Consider the following 13,593-nt stretch of genomic DNA (forward strand, 5'->3'; position numbering starts at 1 on the left):
GGTAGCGCGGTCTGTAGCTACGGTAGGTCTGAAGTGATTGATCAACGCAAGAGAGAACGCGCGTTTTATTGCGGATTACAATGTCCGATCCATGCGTTGTTTTTCATACAAATATCACATAATTTATATGAAGTAAAATTTCTGTCTCCAATTGCAAAACAACGGATGGATCGGTTATTTTGATTAATTGATAAAACAGGCCATAAGAATGGCTTTCTAATAAGGCACATTGCACACGGCGTCGTAACATAAGCGTATCGTTAGGGTCCGTTCAAACAGACCGGTTCGTAGAGCATCGGCGCGCATTTTTCCGTCTGGACGAACCCTTAGCGTTACTTGCAATGTTACAACAACACAAAGGAATCGTCGCGTATGCGCCCACGCATTTTTGATATCACTCCCCCTCGTGTACGCGCGTACTACGATACGCTTATGCTAAACCGTAGAGCCTAAACCGTGTTGCACAAACGAATTGTCGCGTAGCCGTATCGTTTTGAATATTGAGGATAATAATTGCTTTTTTTTACAAAAAGGAATTTATATTTTTTGATGTTCATATTTTTTTTACTATAGTCTTTTATTTGCTCCACGTAAAGTCAGGTGATAAAATTCATAAGTAAATAAAATACAATTCGGGTTTTATTATATTTACGATAATTACATTTATATATTTACATATGATTAAAATTCAGTTAAATTGACTATTTACTACTGTGGTAATGACAATCGTTTATACGCTTATGCTACGAAGCCGTTAGCGAAGTGCCTAACACATAATGACGTAAGTGGTAGGTGGTGTTCTTTAAACCGAGATGTTACTCCTGCGTCGATCACTCATTCAAAACAATTTTTTTAGCGTACTCGTATTTCACGTATAATGCACAGCACAATCAGGTAAACAAGTTGCAGTCGGTAGGCGTGCCTATAGTGGCACCGAGTAAAATAATTTGAGCACATTATAATTCAGAATTAAATACAAATTCAAGATGCAATAAGAATAAATGTCGTTAAAAAACGTGCACCTTAATTCATGTCACATATACTTCTTATTTTTTAATACTCAAATGACTATTTACCGTGAAGGCATTTCTCAATATCTTTTTCGATAAACCAGTGATATGTACTGCAGTGCATACCGAATTTCAAGCTTATTTTATTTGATTGTTTCTGCGAAAACTTGTTTAAGCAGGGCCATGCATATCATTGGTTGATACTATAAAGTGGACACGACAAAAATATGTTTTGCAGGTTGGAGACTACTACACAAAATGGTATTGGTAGAATCAGAGATCGACTGTATTTTTATATAAGACCTATTTGTTTTTAAGTACCTACTTGTGTTCACAAATAATGATTGATAGAATTATTCTTGAAAATATCCGGATTTATAGCGCATTGCGAGGGGCGGTAGATCAGACAGGGACTGGTCTAGCGATACGAATACGAATGGATGTTTTGCCGTGATAACGTCCTATAGAGGTCTAACCCCACATTTCAGCCAACGCTGTGACATGTCAATAACGAGACTCGTCAGGGATTTTCGGAATTGTCTGAAGGGGCCGACGCATCATCCTTCTTCATTCTGTTTCCCTGTCAAAGCATCGTGGCGTCATGATGTGGAATCGTAGCGTAACAGCTCTGACAATAGGCACTGTAGTAAAAGAAGTAAAAAGTCTAGTCATTTTGATAACCCTAAAATTATGGACAGGTATTTTTTCCATTTCTCTCACAAACAAATAACAACGAAGATACACGATTAAATTTTGTGTTAGGTACGTCACCTTTGAGTAAAAATTTTCTATAAATATGAAGTCACGAGCCTCCACTCTCAATCTTCGCTACGTTATTTATCTTAGTAAATATTTAATGTTCAGTAAAAACATCATCATCCTCCGAGCCTTTTTCCCAATCATGTTGGGGTCGGCTTCCAGTCTAACCGGATTCAGCTGAGTACCAGTGCTTTACAAGAAGCGACTGCCTATCTGACCTCCTCAACCCAGTTACCCGGGCAACCCGATACCCCTTGATTAGACTGGTGTCAGACTTACTGGCTTCTGACTACCCGTAACGACTGCCAAGAATCAGTAAAAACATACGAGTGTAATATTTTTTTTCCGAACTGAAATGCGGACTAATTAGATTCACTTATTTTTAAAACGTCATGCATTTGCAATTCATTCTTATTACTCCTTACTAACGGTTAAGTTAACAATGATACACCGGTGCTGGCCCGGCTCGGCGGAACACATGTGTATTAAAAAAAATATATATCCACCGATATTTTTTTACATCTGATGAAACGGGTCGATGTTTTTAGCGTGATTCGGCACTGATGTGTGAGGATAGACCTTAAATCGATGAATACCAACAGGACTCGCGTAAGACTATACAGACGAATGGCCTGATGATTTTCTAGAGATGTTACCACGTCACAATCTTCCGTAAGGCCCGAGTAACACCGGAAACTTTAAATATATACTTAAAAGACCAGTGTCAGTCAGTCGTCGCCGCTGGCAGCCGCGGGCGGAAACATCAACAGGCTCACTGGTCTTTAAGTATGTAGTTAAAGTTTAAAATTATTTCACACTGTAAATGCTCGCCGCGTGGCTGCCGGTCGCTGCCATTCCGGTGTGACTCGGGTCTAAGCCGTGTTCGCAAGCCACTATTTCTGTTTGAGATGGCACTGAAGTATGTGGTCGGTGGCGGGCAGTGCGGGTACTCACGTTGACCTTGTTGAGCGCGGGATGCGGCTTGGCGTAGATGGCGTTGCCGAGCTCCGCCGCCGCGCCGCCGCCCGCCTTGCTGCCGCTGCCCGTGTAGCCGCCGCCTGACACGACACACACACGTGCTTTAATACAACATTATAACTCTTTTCAAGAAGAAAGGGGAATGAAGAGCTCGTGGCCAAATCAAAGCCATTTAATTGAATTTAAGTATATGGTTGACCATTTTTTCGTGTTTCTGATGGCACTATAAACTAGGTAGGTCCCGACTGTCGTTACGGGTACATAGAAGCCAGTAAGTCTGACAACCAGTCTTACCAAGGGGTAACAGGTTACCCAGGTAGCTGGGTTGAGGAGGACAGACAGGAAGTCATCAATCTCCTGAGCTCCATGGAAAACACTGGTTCTCAGGTGCACCCGGTTAAACTGGCAGCTGACCCCAACATAGTTGGGAATAGGCTGGGTAGATTATGATAATGTATGGTCCTTCTTCTGGATCCGGTCCGGATTTGTAGAGAACATACCAGGTTTATATGAGTCCTGCGCGTCGTAGGGCTGCTGCTGCGTGTAGGTGGACACCTTGCCCTGCGTCGACACGCCGCCCACTCCGCCCACGCCGCCCACGTTCGACCCGCCGCCGTACTGAGGGGGAAACAACATTGGTTACTCATATCACATTACATTTTTTTTTTCCTACGTAAAGAGGTTAATTTACTAGTTAGTTATAGGAAGAATGCATACACAGCGAGCAGACTCGCGAGGCCGAAAAAGCTTGTGCACACTAATCGTGTAGCTTCGCGCAACAAATGCCCCGCGAGGCTGTTCACTCAGTATAAATATTATCTTATACTAGCTTCCGCTTTGCCCGTGGTGTGTTGATAAAAAGTAGCTCCTAGCGATATACCAAATTTCAACCAAATCGGTCCAGCCGTTTTTGCGTGAAAGAATAACAAACATACATTCATACATTTTTCGTATTTATAATATTAGTAGGATAGTAGGGTGTTAGTTAATCTTATAATTTATCAAGTACGTGATAAATAACATAATTTTGTATTGAGATTTGAGACAGACATGTGTTGCTGGGGAGTTAGTTGCACAACTTCTAATAATAATACCCTATGTGTGGTGAAGAGTGGGCGTTTTTGTAGCTATCTCGTGTAATTCTGACATTCGAAATGTGCTGTTTCCAGCCAACTTTGAATAGACGAGTTTTACTGACCGTGGGATAGACGCCATACTGGTATGTGGTGGGAGGCGGCTGGTACGCGAAGTACGCGTAGCCGGGAGGTAACGCCGCCGCTGGCACCTGCAATACAATGCATTACATTTTTATTACAACATTATATTATTTTATCTATATACGAGCAAACCCACACATTTTGTAATGTTTAGAAATGATTCTGACATTAGCATTCACGATGCGGTACATAGTGCTCATTTGTCAATTACTTTTGTCCAATAAATTAATGCTACTCCAGGCAACATTTAGAAGAGTAATCTGCATGCTATATAAGTTAACCTTATTCACAGAATGCAGTCCTCATATTATGCATACTCCAACATCTGGACAAATTGCGTGTGTATTTTTAGCTGCGTTTACATTTAAAACGGAGTCTTTTAATAAAATATCGGCGATATCATGATTTTTTACGTGGGCTACATAAGTGGAGTATAGTATATATAACCGTACCTGTTGTGGTGAAGCAGCATCAGTCCTTCCGAATCGTTCACCAGCACTGAGGCCGAACGTCGCGTCCCGTCCGCCGTAGCCCACCTCATAATACCCGCCCTGGAATAAAGAAAATCTTGTAGTTAATAATTAGCTATTTTTCGTAGTTTAATTCGTTTTATTTACACTATTTAATAAATAGCATAGTGTGAAATCATGTTTCATGCAAATTAATGGATTTAGTGAATGTACTGAACTTTAAAAACCTTTACTTAAGTACCAAAATTATTTCTTTTAAATAAGAAATAATGCAAGTGTAAGTATATCTTGGACATTAATTACTAATCACGAAATCGTATTTAACAAGCGTGATGATACCACTCAATCCTTCTTTTCTCTCTGTGTGAGGGGTGTCAAAGTAAACACTCGACTGGGGCGTCGAATATTTTTTCGTCGAATATTGGTCGTGTTATATAACTATAGTAACAAGCTATAGTTATATAAAGTACTAGCTTTTGCCCGTGACTGAAATAGTGACTTCCGGCAGATTTTTGGTTTGACCAATAGATGGCGCTAAATGTCTGGAATTTATATTTTTCTTTGTAATAAAAACTATCCTATGTCCTTTTTTAAGTTACAAACTGTCTGTACTAAGTTTCACACAAATCGGTTCAGTAGTTTAAACGTAAAGAAAAGACAGACGGACAGAGTTATTTTCACATTTATAATATTAGTTAGGATAGTGTACGTACCATGTGGTGCGGCAGCGTGGAGCGCATGAGCTGGTCGTCGTAGGGCGCTAGGGCCGGCGTGGTATAGTGTACGTACCATGTGGTGCGGCAGCGTGGAGCGCATGAGCTGGTCGTCGTAGGGCGCTAGGGCCGGCGTGGTATAGTGTACGTACCATGTGGTGCGGCAGCGTGGAGCGCATGAGCTGGTCGTCGTAGGGCGCTAGGGCCGGCGTGGTATAGTGTACGTACCATGTGGTGCGGCAGCGTGGAGCGCATGAGCTGGTCGTCGTAGGGCGCTAGGGCCGGCGTGGTATAGTGTACGTACCATGTGGTGCGGCAGCGTGGAGCGCATGAGCTGGTCGTCGTAGGGCGCTAGGGCCGGCGTGGTATAGTGTACGTACCATGTGGTGCGGCAGCGTGGAGCGCATGAGCTGGTCGTCGTAGGGCGCTAGGGCCGGCGTGGTATAGTGTACGTACCATGTGGTGCGGCAGCGTGGAGCGCATGAGCTGGTCGTCGTAGGGCGCTAGGGCCGGCGTGGTATAGTGTACGTACCATGTGGTGCGGCAGCGTGGAGCGCATGAGCTGGTCGTCGTAGGGCGCTAGGGCCGGCGTGGTATAGTGTACGTACCATGTGGTGCGGCAGCGTGGAGCGCATGAGCTGGTCGTCGTAGGGCGCTAGGGCCGGCGTGGTATAGTGTACGTACCATGTGGTGCGGCAGCGTGGAGCGCATGAGCTGGTCGTCGTAGGGCGCTAGGGCCGGCGTGGTATAGTGTACGTACCATGTGGTGCGGCAGCGTGGAGCGCATGAGCTGGTCGTCGTAGGGCGCTAGGGCCGGCGTGGTATAGTGTACGTACCATGTGGTGCGGCAGCGTGGAGCGCATGAGCTGGTCGTCGTAGGGCGCTAGGGCCGGCGTGGTATAGTGTACGTACCATGTGGTGCGGCAGCGTGGAGCGCATGAGCTGGTCGTCGTAGGGCGCGTAGGCCGGCGTGGTATAGTGTACGTACCATGTGGTGCGGCAGCGTGGAGCGCATGAGCTGGTCGTCGTAGGGCGCGTAGGCCGGCGTGGTATAGTGTACGTACCATGTGGTGCGGCAGCGTGGAGCGCATGAGCTGGTCGTCGTAGGGCGCGTAGGCCGGCGTGGTATAGTGTACGTACCATGTGGTGCGGCAGCGTGGAGCGCATGAGCTGGTCGTCGTAGGGCGCGTAGGCCGGCGTGGTATAGTGTACGTACCATGTGGTGCGGCAGCGTGGAGCGCATGAGCTGGTCGTCGTAGGGCGCGTAGGCCGGCGTGGTATAGTGTACGTACCATGTGGTGCGGCAGCGTGGAGCGCATGAGCTGGTCGTCGTAGGGCGCTAGGGCCGGCGTGGTATAGTGTACGTACCATGTGGTGCGGCAGCGTGGAGCGCATGAGCTGGTCGTCGTAGGGCGCTAGGGCCGGCGTGGTATAGTGTACGTACCATGTGGTGCGGCAGCGTGGAGCGCATGAGCTGGTCGTCGTAGGGCGCTAGGGCCGGCGTGGTATAGTGTACGTACCATGTGGTGCGGCAGCGTGGAGCGCATGAGCTGGTCGTCGTAGGGCGCTAGGGCCGGCGTGGTATAGTGTACGTACCATGTGGTGCGGCAGCGTGGAGCGCATGAGCTGGTCGTCGTAGGGCGCGTAGGCCGGCGTGGCGGCGGCGCCGTACAGCGCGCCGCCCGCGTACCCGGACCCGTGCCCCGCCACTGCACGCAAGCAATATTACATTACTCATATACACATCGACATCATCCTTCATCCATCCCTCTCCCGAGCCTTTTCCCAACTATGTTGAAGTCGGCTTCCAGTCTCACCAAATGCAGCTAAGTACAGTAGCCAGCATATCACTTGACAGGATTTAGGTCCTTTAATGATGATGATGTCCTCCTAGCCGATTATCGGCTACGGCGGCTGTTCTCATGTAAGGAGATTAGCCAACTACGCAGGACATATTATAGTGCACGAGCATTTGCGCAGACACAGGTGCACTCACTATTCCTTAACTCTCATAGCCCGATGGGACGGTAATCCGACACGACCGGAGAGAGATCAGGCGCAGGACCGACATTTACGTGCTCTCCGATGCACGGGTGTATCAATCACCAGCTTCCAGGCTCCGGGCTGCTTTGTGAAAGTCTTCTAAAACCCACAAGGCGATTTCGGCCCGACTCGGGAATCGAACCCGAGACCTCGTGCTTAGCAGCCGCACTTGCGACAGCTAGACCAATGAGGCAGTTAAGGTCCTTTAATAAGTGTGAGCTCGCACAAAGTGCACTAAATGATACAAAAAAGTGGTCCCTATTATTGATTGTACATAATTTTACGGTTATTGACATAACTGATTGGCAACTATGTATGTGAAATTACGTGCCGGAAACTATACTAACTTGTTTATTTATTTTACCTCTTCCCTTATCTCTATTTGTGGTCAGTACAGCATATTTTCTCCTTACACACTCTTCTATCTACTGTCATCTCACAAGTAAAATTTTTCTCCACACTATTACCAAGACAGTGATATCACATGATTTGAGTTTAGGCATAATATTCGAAAACCCCTGAAAAAACCATCCATATTCTCGTTCATACTTATTCGTATTTATGTTAATATTTATTATAACCACTCTAACGTCCGTGGATAGTACAGTATCCAAGAAAAAAGTAGCGCCATACGCCCATGGATACTATAGTATCCAAAGCGACGAGTTGTGTTTAACTCCATCTATTTTAAAATACGGTATTATTTGTTGAGTTTGGACAGATTATCTATACAGCTGATGAAATAGTTCGACGAAAAAATAAGAGATGGTAGTGTAATAAGCTTTTGACAAAAAAAAAAAAAATTAAGTTCAGTTGACGCGTTTGACGTTCGTTTCGTTAAGTGTTTTTATAAGTGTCAACTATTATGTCGTTTTGTTTTATTTATTTTACAAGTGTTATACATCAAATAAACTAGAAGATTTGGGCTTTACGATGATGTTTAAATATCACAGTTTTAGCTGATAAATCTAGTCAAATTTTAACTTCAAACGATTGTTGTTTCGAAAAAAGTCCGGTCAAGGTCACAGGCCAATCTCAGTTTTGTTTATACATATTTTACATACTTTGCATTAAAATATTATATCTAATATCGTAATAAGCAAAATACATTTTTCAAACAGAAATATACTAAATTCATTGAAAATTTCGTAATAGCCTTCTCGAGCGCGGGAGACATCGCGGTAAAATTACGAAGAGTAGTGTTTTGTTTCGATTTAATTAAAATACTTAGAGTTAACCGAATATAATCAAATATACATCAGAAGAAAGGGTAATAAGCCTAGTTTGTTCTGAAAATATTTTATTGATAAAATATGCATCAGTTGTCCCTTATATTTTAAAATGGTAGAAATAAATGTGTTTTTTTTCTTCTTAAAACATGTTTAACCCGGATTTTAGTATCATAGTACTAACGATTTTAAAATATCATTAACTTTGATCTGTATTCTTTAACCATTTTTTTAGTATTTTTTTCTTTATTCTAGCCATTACGGTTCAGTAACTGTATAGGTTTTTGTTAGGACGAGCCGCGCGCGGTTCGGGTGCCGCGCGGCTGGACGCTCGAGAGAGAAACGGCCGCGCGGCCCGGACGTTTGAGTGGATACCCATATCGACTTTCACACAATCCATCCATTATTTCTTTGGTCATCCTCCTATATGCTCACGCCTTCCTTCCAACATTATTTTCATTCCTCCGCACAGCTTAACATAACTGTATGTATAAACTATGATGATGAACTTACCTGTGGTAGTCGCTACTTTGGCTGTGGAAGTCTGCGTTTGCGTCGTCGTACTCGTTAAACTGTTACTCGACGCCACTGAACTGTCGTATTGTTGCTGTAACAAAACAAACGATCAAATATGTAAGTTACAAATTTAATTAACTGATAGTTTATTTTTTGATAAACATTTACTCAAAAAATATTATTTGATCAGTTATGTACGTATAATTTAATTAGTAACCTACGGAAGCAAAAAAAAGGGTTTGATGATCATGATGATGATGACGACGACGAGGATGACGATGATTTCGGGTCGGGTCGTAATCGCTTTGTGGGTTTTAGAAACCTTCACAAAGCAGCCCGTAGTCCTACGCCTGATCTCTCTCCGGTCAGGTAACCGTAGTCCATACTCGGTAGGTACATAAGGAATAGGGAGTGGACTTGTGTCTGTGCAAATGCTTGTGCACTCTATAATGTGTCCTGCGCAGCTGGCTGATCTCATTAAATGAAAACAGCCGCCGTAGCCGAAATTGACCTTGGACGCAATTATTATTTCTTGAGCAATGAGTTTTTCTTGTATAACCATATGAATAGTGCTGTGTTACCTGCTGCGTCTCCTTGAGCGGCTGCTTGGGCTGGGCGGTGGGCTGGTAGGGAGTGTAGTGTAGTGTTGCTGTGTTACCTGCTGCGTCTCCTTGGGCGGCTGCTTGGGCTGGGCGGTGGGCTGGTAGGGAGTGTAGTGTAGTGTTGCTGTGTTACCTGCTGCGTCTCCTTGGGCGGCTGCTTGGGCTGGGCGGTGGGCTGGTAGGGAGTGTAGTGTAGTGTTGCTGTGTTACCTGCTGCGTCTCCTTGGGCGGCTGCTTGGGCTGGGCGGTGGGCTGGTAGGGAGTGTAGTGTAGTGTTGCTGTGTTACCTGCTGCGTCTCCTTGGGCGGCTGCTTGGGCTGGGCGGTGGGCTGGTAGGGAGTGTAGTGTAGTGTTGCTGTGTTACCTGCTGCGTCTCCTTGGGCGGCTGCTTGGGCTGGGCGGTGGGCTGGTAGGGAGTGTAGTGTAGTGTTGCTGTGTTACCTGCTGCGTCTCCTTGGGCGGCTGCTTGGGCTGGGCGGTGGGCTGGTAGGGAGTGTAGTGTAGTGTTGCTGTGTTACCTGCTGCGTCTCCTTGGGCGGCTGCTTGGGCTGGGCGGTGGGCTGGTAGGGAGTGTAGTGTAGTGTTGCTGTGTTACCTGCTGCGTCTCCTTGGGCGGCTGCTTGGGCTGGGCGGTGGGCTGGTAGGGAGTGTAGTGTAGTGTTGCTGTGTTACCTGCTGCGTCTCCTTGGGCGGCTGCTTGGGCTGGGCGGTGGGCTGGTAGGGAGTGTAGTGTAGTGTTGCTGTGTTACCTGCTGCGTCTCCTTGGGCGGCTGCTTGGGCTGGGCGGTGGGCTGGTAGGGAGTGTAGTGTAGTGTTGCTGTGTTACCTGCTGCGTCTCCTTGGGCGGCTGCTTGGGCTGGGCGGTGGGCTGGTAGGGAGTGTAGTGTAGTGTTGCTGTGTTACCTGCTGCGTCTCCTTGGGCGGCTGCTTGGGCTGGGCGGTGGGCTGGTAGGGAGTGTAGTGTAGTGTTGCTGTGTTACCTGCTGCGTCTCCTTGGGCGGCTGCTTGGGCTGGGCGGTGGGCTGGTAGGGAGTGTAGTGTAGTGTTGCTGTGTTACCTGCTGCGTCTCCTTGGGCGGCTGCTTGGGCTGGGCGGTGGGCTGGTAGGGAGTGTAGTGTAGTGTTGCTGTGTTACCTGCTGCGTCTCCTTGGGCGGCTGCTTGGGCTGGGCGGTGGGCTGGTAGGGAGTGTAGTGTAGTGTTGCTGTGTTACCTGCTGCGTCTCCTTGGGCGGCTGCTTGGGCTGGGCGGTGGGCTGGTAGGGAGTGTAGTGTAGTGTTGCTGTGTTACCTGCTGCGTCTCCTTGGGCGGCTGCTTGGGCTGGGCGGTGGGCTGGTAGGGAGTGTAGTGTAGTGTTGCTGTGTTACCTGCTGCGTCTCCTTGGGCGGCTGCTTGGGCTGGGCGGTGGGCTGGTAGGGAGTGTAGTGTAGTGTTGCTGTGTTACCTGCTGCGTCTCCTTGGGCGGCTGCTTGGGCTGGGCGGTGGGCTGGTAGGGAGTGTAGTGTAGTGTTGCTGTGTTACCTGCTGCGTCTCCTTGGGCGGCTGCTTGGGCTGGGCGGTGGGCTGGTAGGGAGTGTAGTGTAGTGTTGCTGTGTTACCTGCTGCGTCTCCTTGGGCGGCTGCTTGGGCTGGGCGGTGGGCTGGTAGGGAGTGTAGTGTAGTGTTGCTGTGTTACCTGCTGCGTCTCCTTGGGCGGCTGCTTGGGCTGGGCGGTGGGCTGGTAGGGAGTGTAGTGTAGTGTTGCTGTGTTACCTGCTGCGTCTCCTTGGGCGGCTGCTTGGGCTGGGCGGTGGGCTGGTAGGGAGTGTAGTGTAGTGTTGCTGTGTTACCTGCTGCGTCTCCTTGGGCGGCTGCTTGGGCTGGGCGGTGGGCTGGTAGGGAGTGTAGTGTAGTGTTGCTGTGTTACCTGCTGCGTCTCCTTGGGCGGCTGCTTGGGCTGGGCGGTGGGCTGGTAGGGAGTGTAGTGTAGTGTTGCTGTGTTACCTGCTGCGTCTCCTTGGGCGGCTGCTTGGGCTGGGCGGTGGGCTGGTAGGGAGTGTAGTGTAGTGTTGCTGTGTTACCTGCTGCGTCTCCTTGGGCGGCTGCTTGGGCTGGGCGGTGGGCTGGTAGGGAGTGTAGTGTAGTGTTGCTGTGTTACCTGCTGCGTCTCCTTGGGCGGCTGCTTGGGCTGGGCGGTGGGCTGGTAGGGAGTGTAGTGTAGTGTTGCTGTGTTACCTGCTGCGTCTCCTTGGGCGGCTGCTTGGGCTGGGCGGTGGGCTGGTAGGGAGTGTAGTGTAGTGTTGCTGTGTTACCTGCTGCGTCTCCTTGGGCGGCTGCTTGGGCTGGGCGGTGGGCTGGTAGGGAGTGTAGTGTAGTGTTGCTGTGTTACCTGCTGCGTCTCCTTGGGCGGCTGCTTGGGCTGGGCGGTGGGCTGGTAGGGAGTGTAGTGTAGTGTTGCTGTGTTACCTGCTGCGTCTCCTTGGGCGGCTGCTTGGGCTGGGCGGTGGGCTGGTAGGGAGTGTAGTGTAGTGTTGCTGTGTTACCTGCTGCGTCTCCTTGGGCGGCTGCTTGGGCTGGGCGGTGGGCTGGTAGGGAGTGTAGTGTAGTGTTGCTGTGTTACCTGCTGCGTCTCCTTGGGCGGCTGCTTGGGCTGGGCGGTGGGCTGGTAGGGAGTGTAGTGTAGTGTTGCTGTGTTACCTGCTGCGTCTCCTTGGGCGGCTGCTTGGGCTGGGCGGTGGGCTGGTAGGGAGTGTAGTGTAGTGTTGCTGTGTTACCTGCTGCGTCTCCTTGGGCGGCTGCTTGGGCTGGGCGGTGGGCTGGTAGGGAGTGTAGTGTAGTGTTGCTGTGTTACCTGCTGCGTCTCCTTGGGCGGCTGCTTGGGCTGGGCGGTGGGCTGGTAGGGAGTGTAGTGTAGTGTTGCTGTGTTACCTGCTGCGTCTCCTTGGGCGGCTGCTTGGGCTGGGCGGTGGGCTGGTAGGGAGTGTAGTGTAGTGTTGCTGTGTTACCTGCTGCGTCTCCTTGGGCGGCTGCTTGGGCTGGGCGGTGGGCTGGTAGGGAGTGTAGTGTAGTGTTGCTGTGTTACCTGCTGCGTCTCCTTGGGCGGCTGCTTGGGCTGGGCGGTGGGCTGGTAGGGAGTGTAGTGTAGTGTTGCTGTGTTACCTGCTGCGTCTCCTTGGGCGGCTGCTTGGGCTGGGCGGTGGGCTGGTAGGGAGTGTAGTGTAGTGTTGCTGTGTTACCTGCTGCGTCTCCTTGGGCGGCTGCTTGGGCTGGGCGGTGGGCTGGTAGGGAGTGTAGTGTAGTGTTGCTGTGTTACCTGCTGCGTCTCCTTGGGCGGCTGCTTGGGCTGGGCGGTGGGCTGGTAGGGAGTGTAGTGTAGTGTTGCTGTGTTACCTGCTGCGTCTCCTTGGGCGGCTGCTTGGGCTGGGCGGTGGGCTGGTAGGGAGTGTAGTGTAGTGTTGCTGTGTTACCTGCTGCGTCTCCTTGGGCGGCTGCTTGGGCTGGGCGGTGGGCTGGTAGGGAGTGTAGTGTAGTGTTGCTGTGTTACCTGCTGCGTCTCCTTGGGCGGCTGCTTGGGCTGGGCGGTGGGCTGGTAGGGAGTGTAGTGTAGTGTTGCTGTGTTACCTGCTGCGTCTCCTTGGGCGGCTGCTTGGGCTGGGCGGTGGGCTGGTAGGGAGTGTAGTGTAGTGTTGCTGTGTTACCTGCTGCGTCTCCTTGGGCGGCTGCTTGGGCTGGGCGGTGGGCTGGTAGGGAGTGTAGTGTAGTGTTGCTGTGTTACCTGCTGCGTCTCCTTGGGCGGCTGCTTGGGCTGGGCGGTGGGCTGGTAGGGAGTGTAGTGTAGTGTTGCTGTGTTACCTGCTGCGTCTCCTTGGGCGGCTGCTTGGGCTGGGCGGTGGGCTGGTAGGGAGTGTAGTGTAGTGTTGCTGTGTTACCTGCTGCGTCTCCTTGGGCGGCTGCTTGGGCTGGGCGGTGGGCTGGTAGGGAGTGTAGTGTAGTGTTGCTGTGTTACCTGCTGCGTCTCCTTGGGCGGCTGCTTGGGCTGGGCGGTGGGCTGGTAGGGAGTGTAGTGTAGTGTTGCTGTG

The 13,593-nt window shown here is 49.7% G+C and overlaps 1 protein-coding gene across 24 annotated transcripts in view; it reads right to left on the bottom strand.

Annotated features, from left to right (window-relative positions):
- Window positions 1-13,593, bottom strand: part of LOC124642481 (protein lingerer) — a 45,127-nt gene that overhangs the window by 6,461 nt on the left and 25,073 nt on the right. For all 24 annotated transcript variants that reach the window (XR_006985773.1, XR_006985774.1, XM_047180921.1 and 21 more), the window contains 6 exons: window positions 8,933-9,026; window positions 6,744-6,856; window positions 4,417-4,515; window positions 3,946-4,032; window positions 3,248-3,365; window positions 2,724-2,827 (listed from right to left, as the gene is read on the bottom strand). Coding sequence is in view for 22 of the 24 variants with exons in the window: in XM_047180921.1 (XP_047036877.1) it covers window positions 2,724-2,827; window positions 3,248-3,365; window positions 3,946-4,032; window positions 4,417-4,515; window positions 6,744-6,856; window positions 8,933-9,026 (615 nt within the window). In the remaining 2 variants the exon portion in view is untranslated. The remainder of the gene's footprint in view (window positions 1-2,723; window positions 2,828-3,247; window positions 3,366-3,945; window positions 4,033-4,416; window positions 4,516-6,743; window positions 6,857-8,932; window positions 9,027-13,593) is intronic.

The sequence above is a fragment of the Helicoverpa zea genome, chromosome 24 (assembly GCF_022581195.2).
Source record: "Helicoverpa zea isolate HzStark_Cry1AcR chromosome 24, ilHelZeax1.1, whole genome shotgun sequence".
Taxonomy (NCBI): Eukaryota; Metazoa; Arthropoda; class Insecta; order Lepidoptera; family Noctuidae; genus Helicoverpa; species Helicoverpa zea.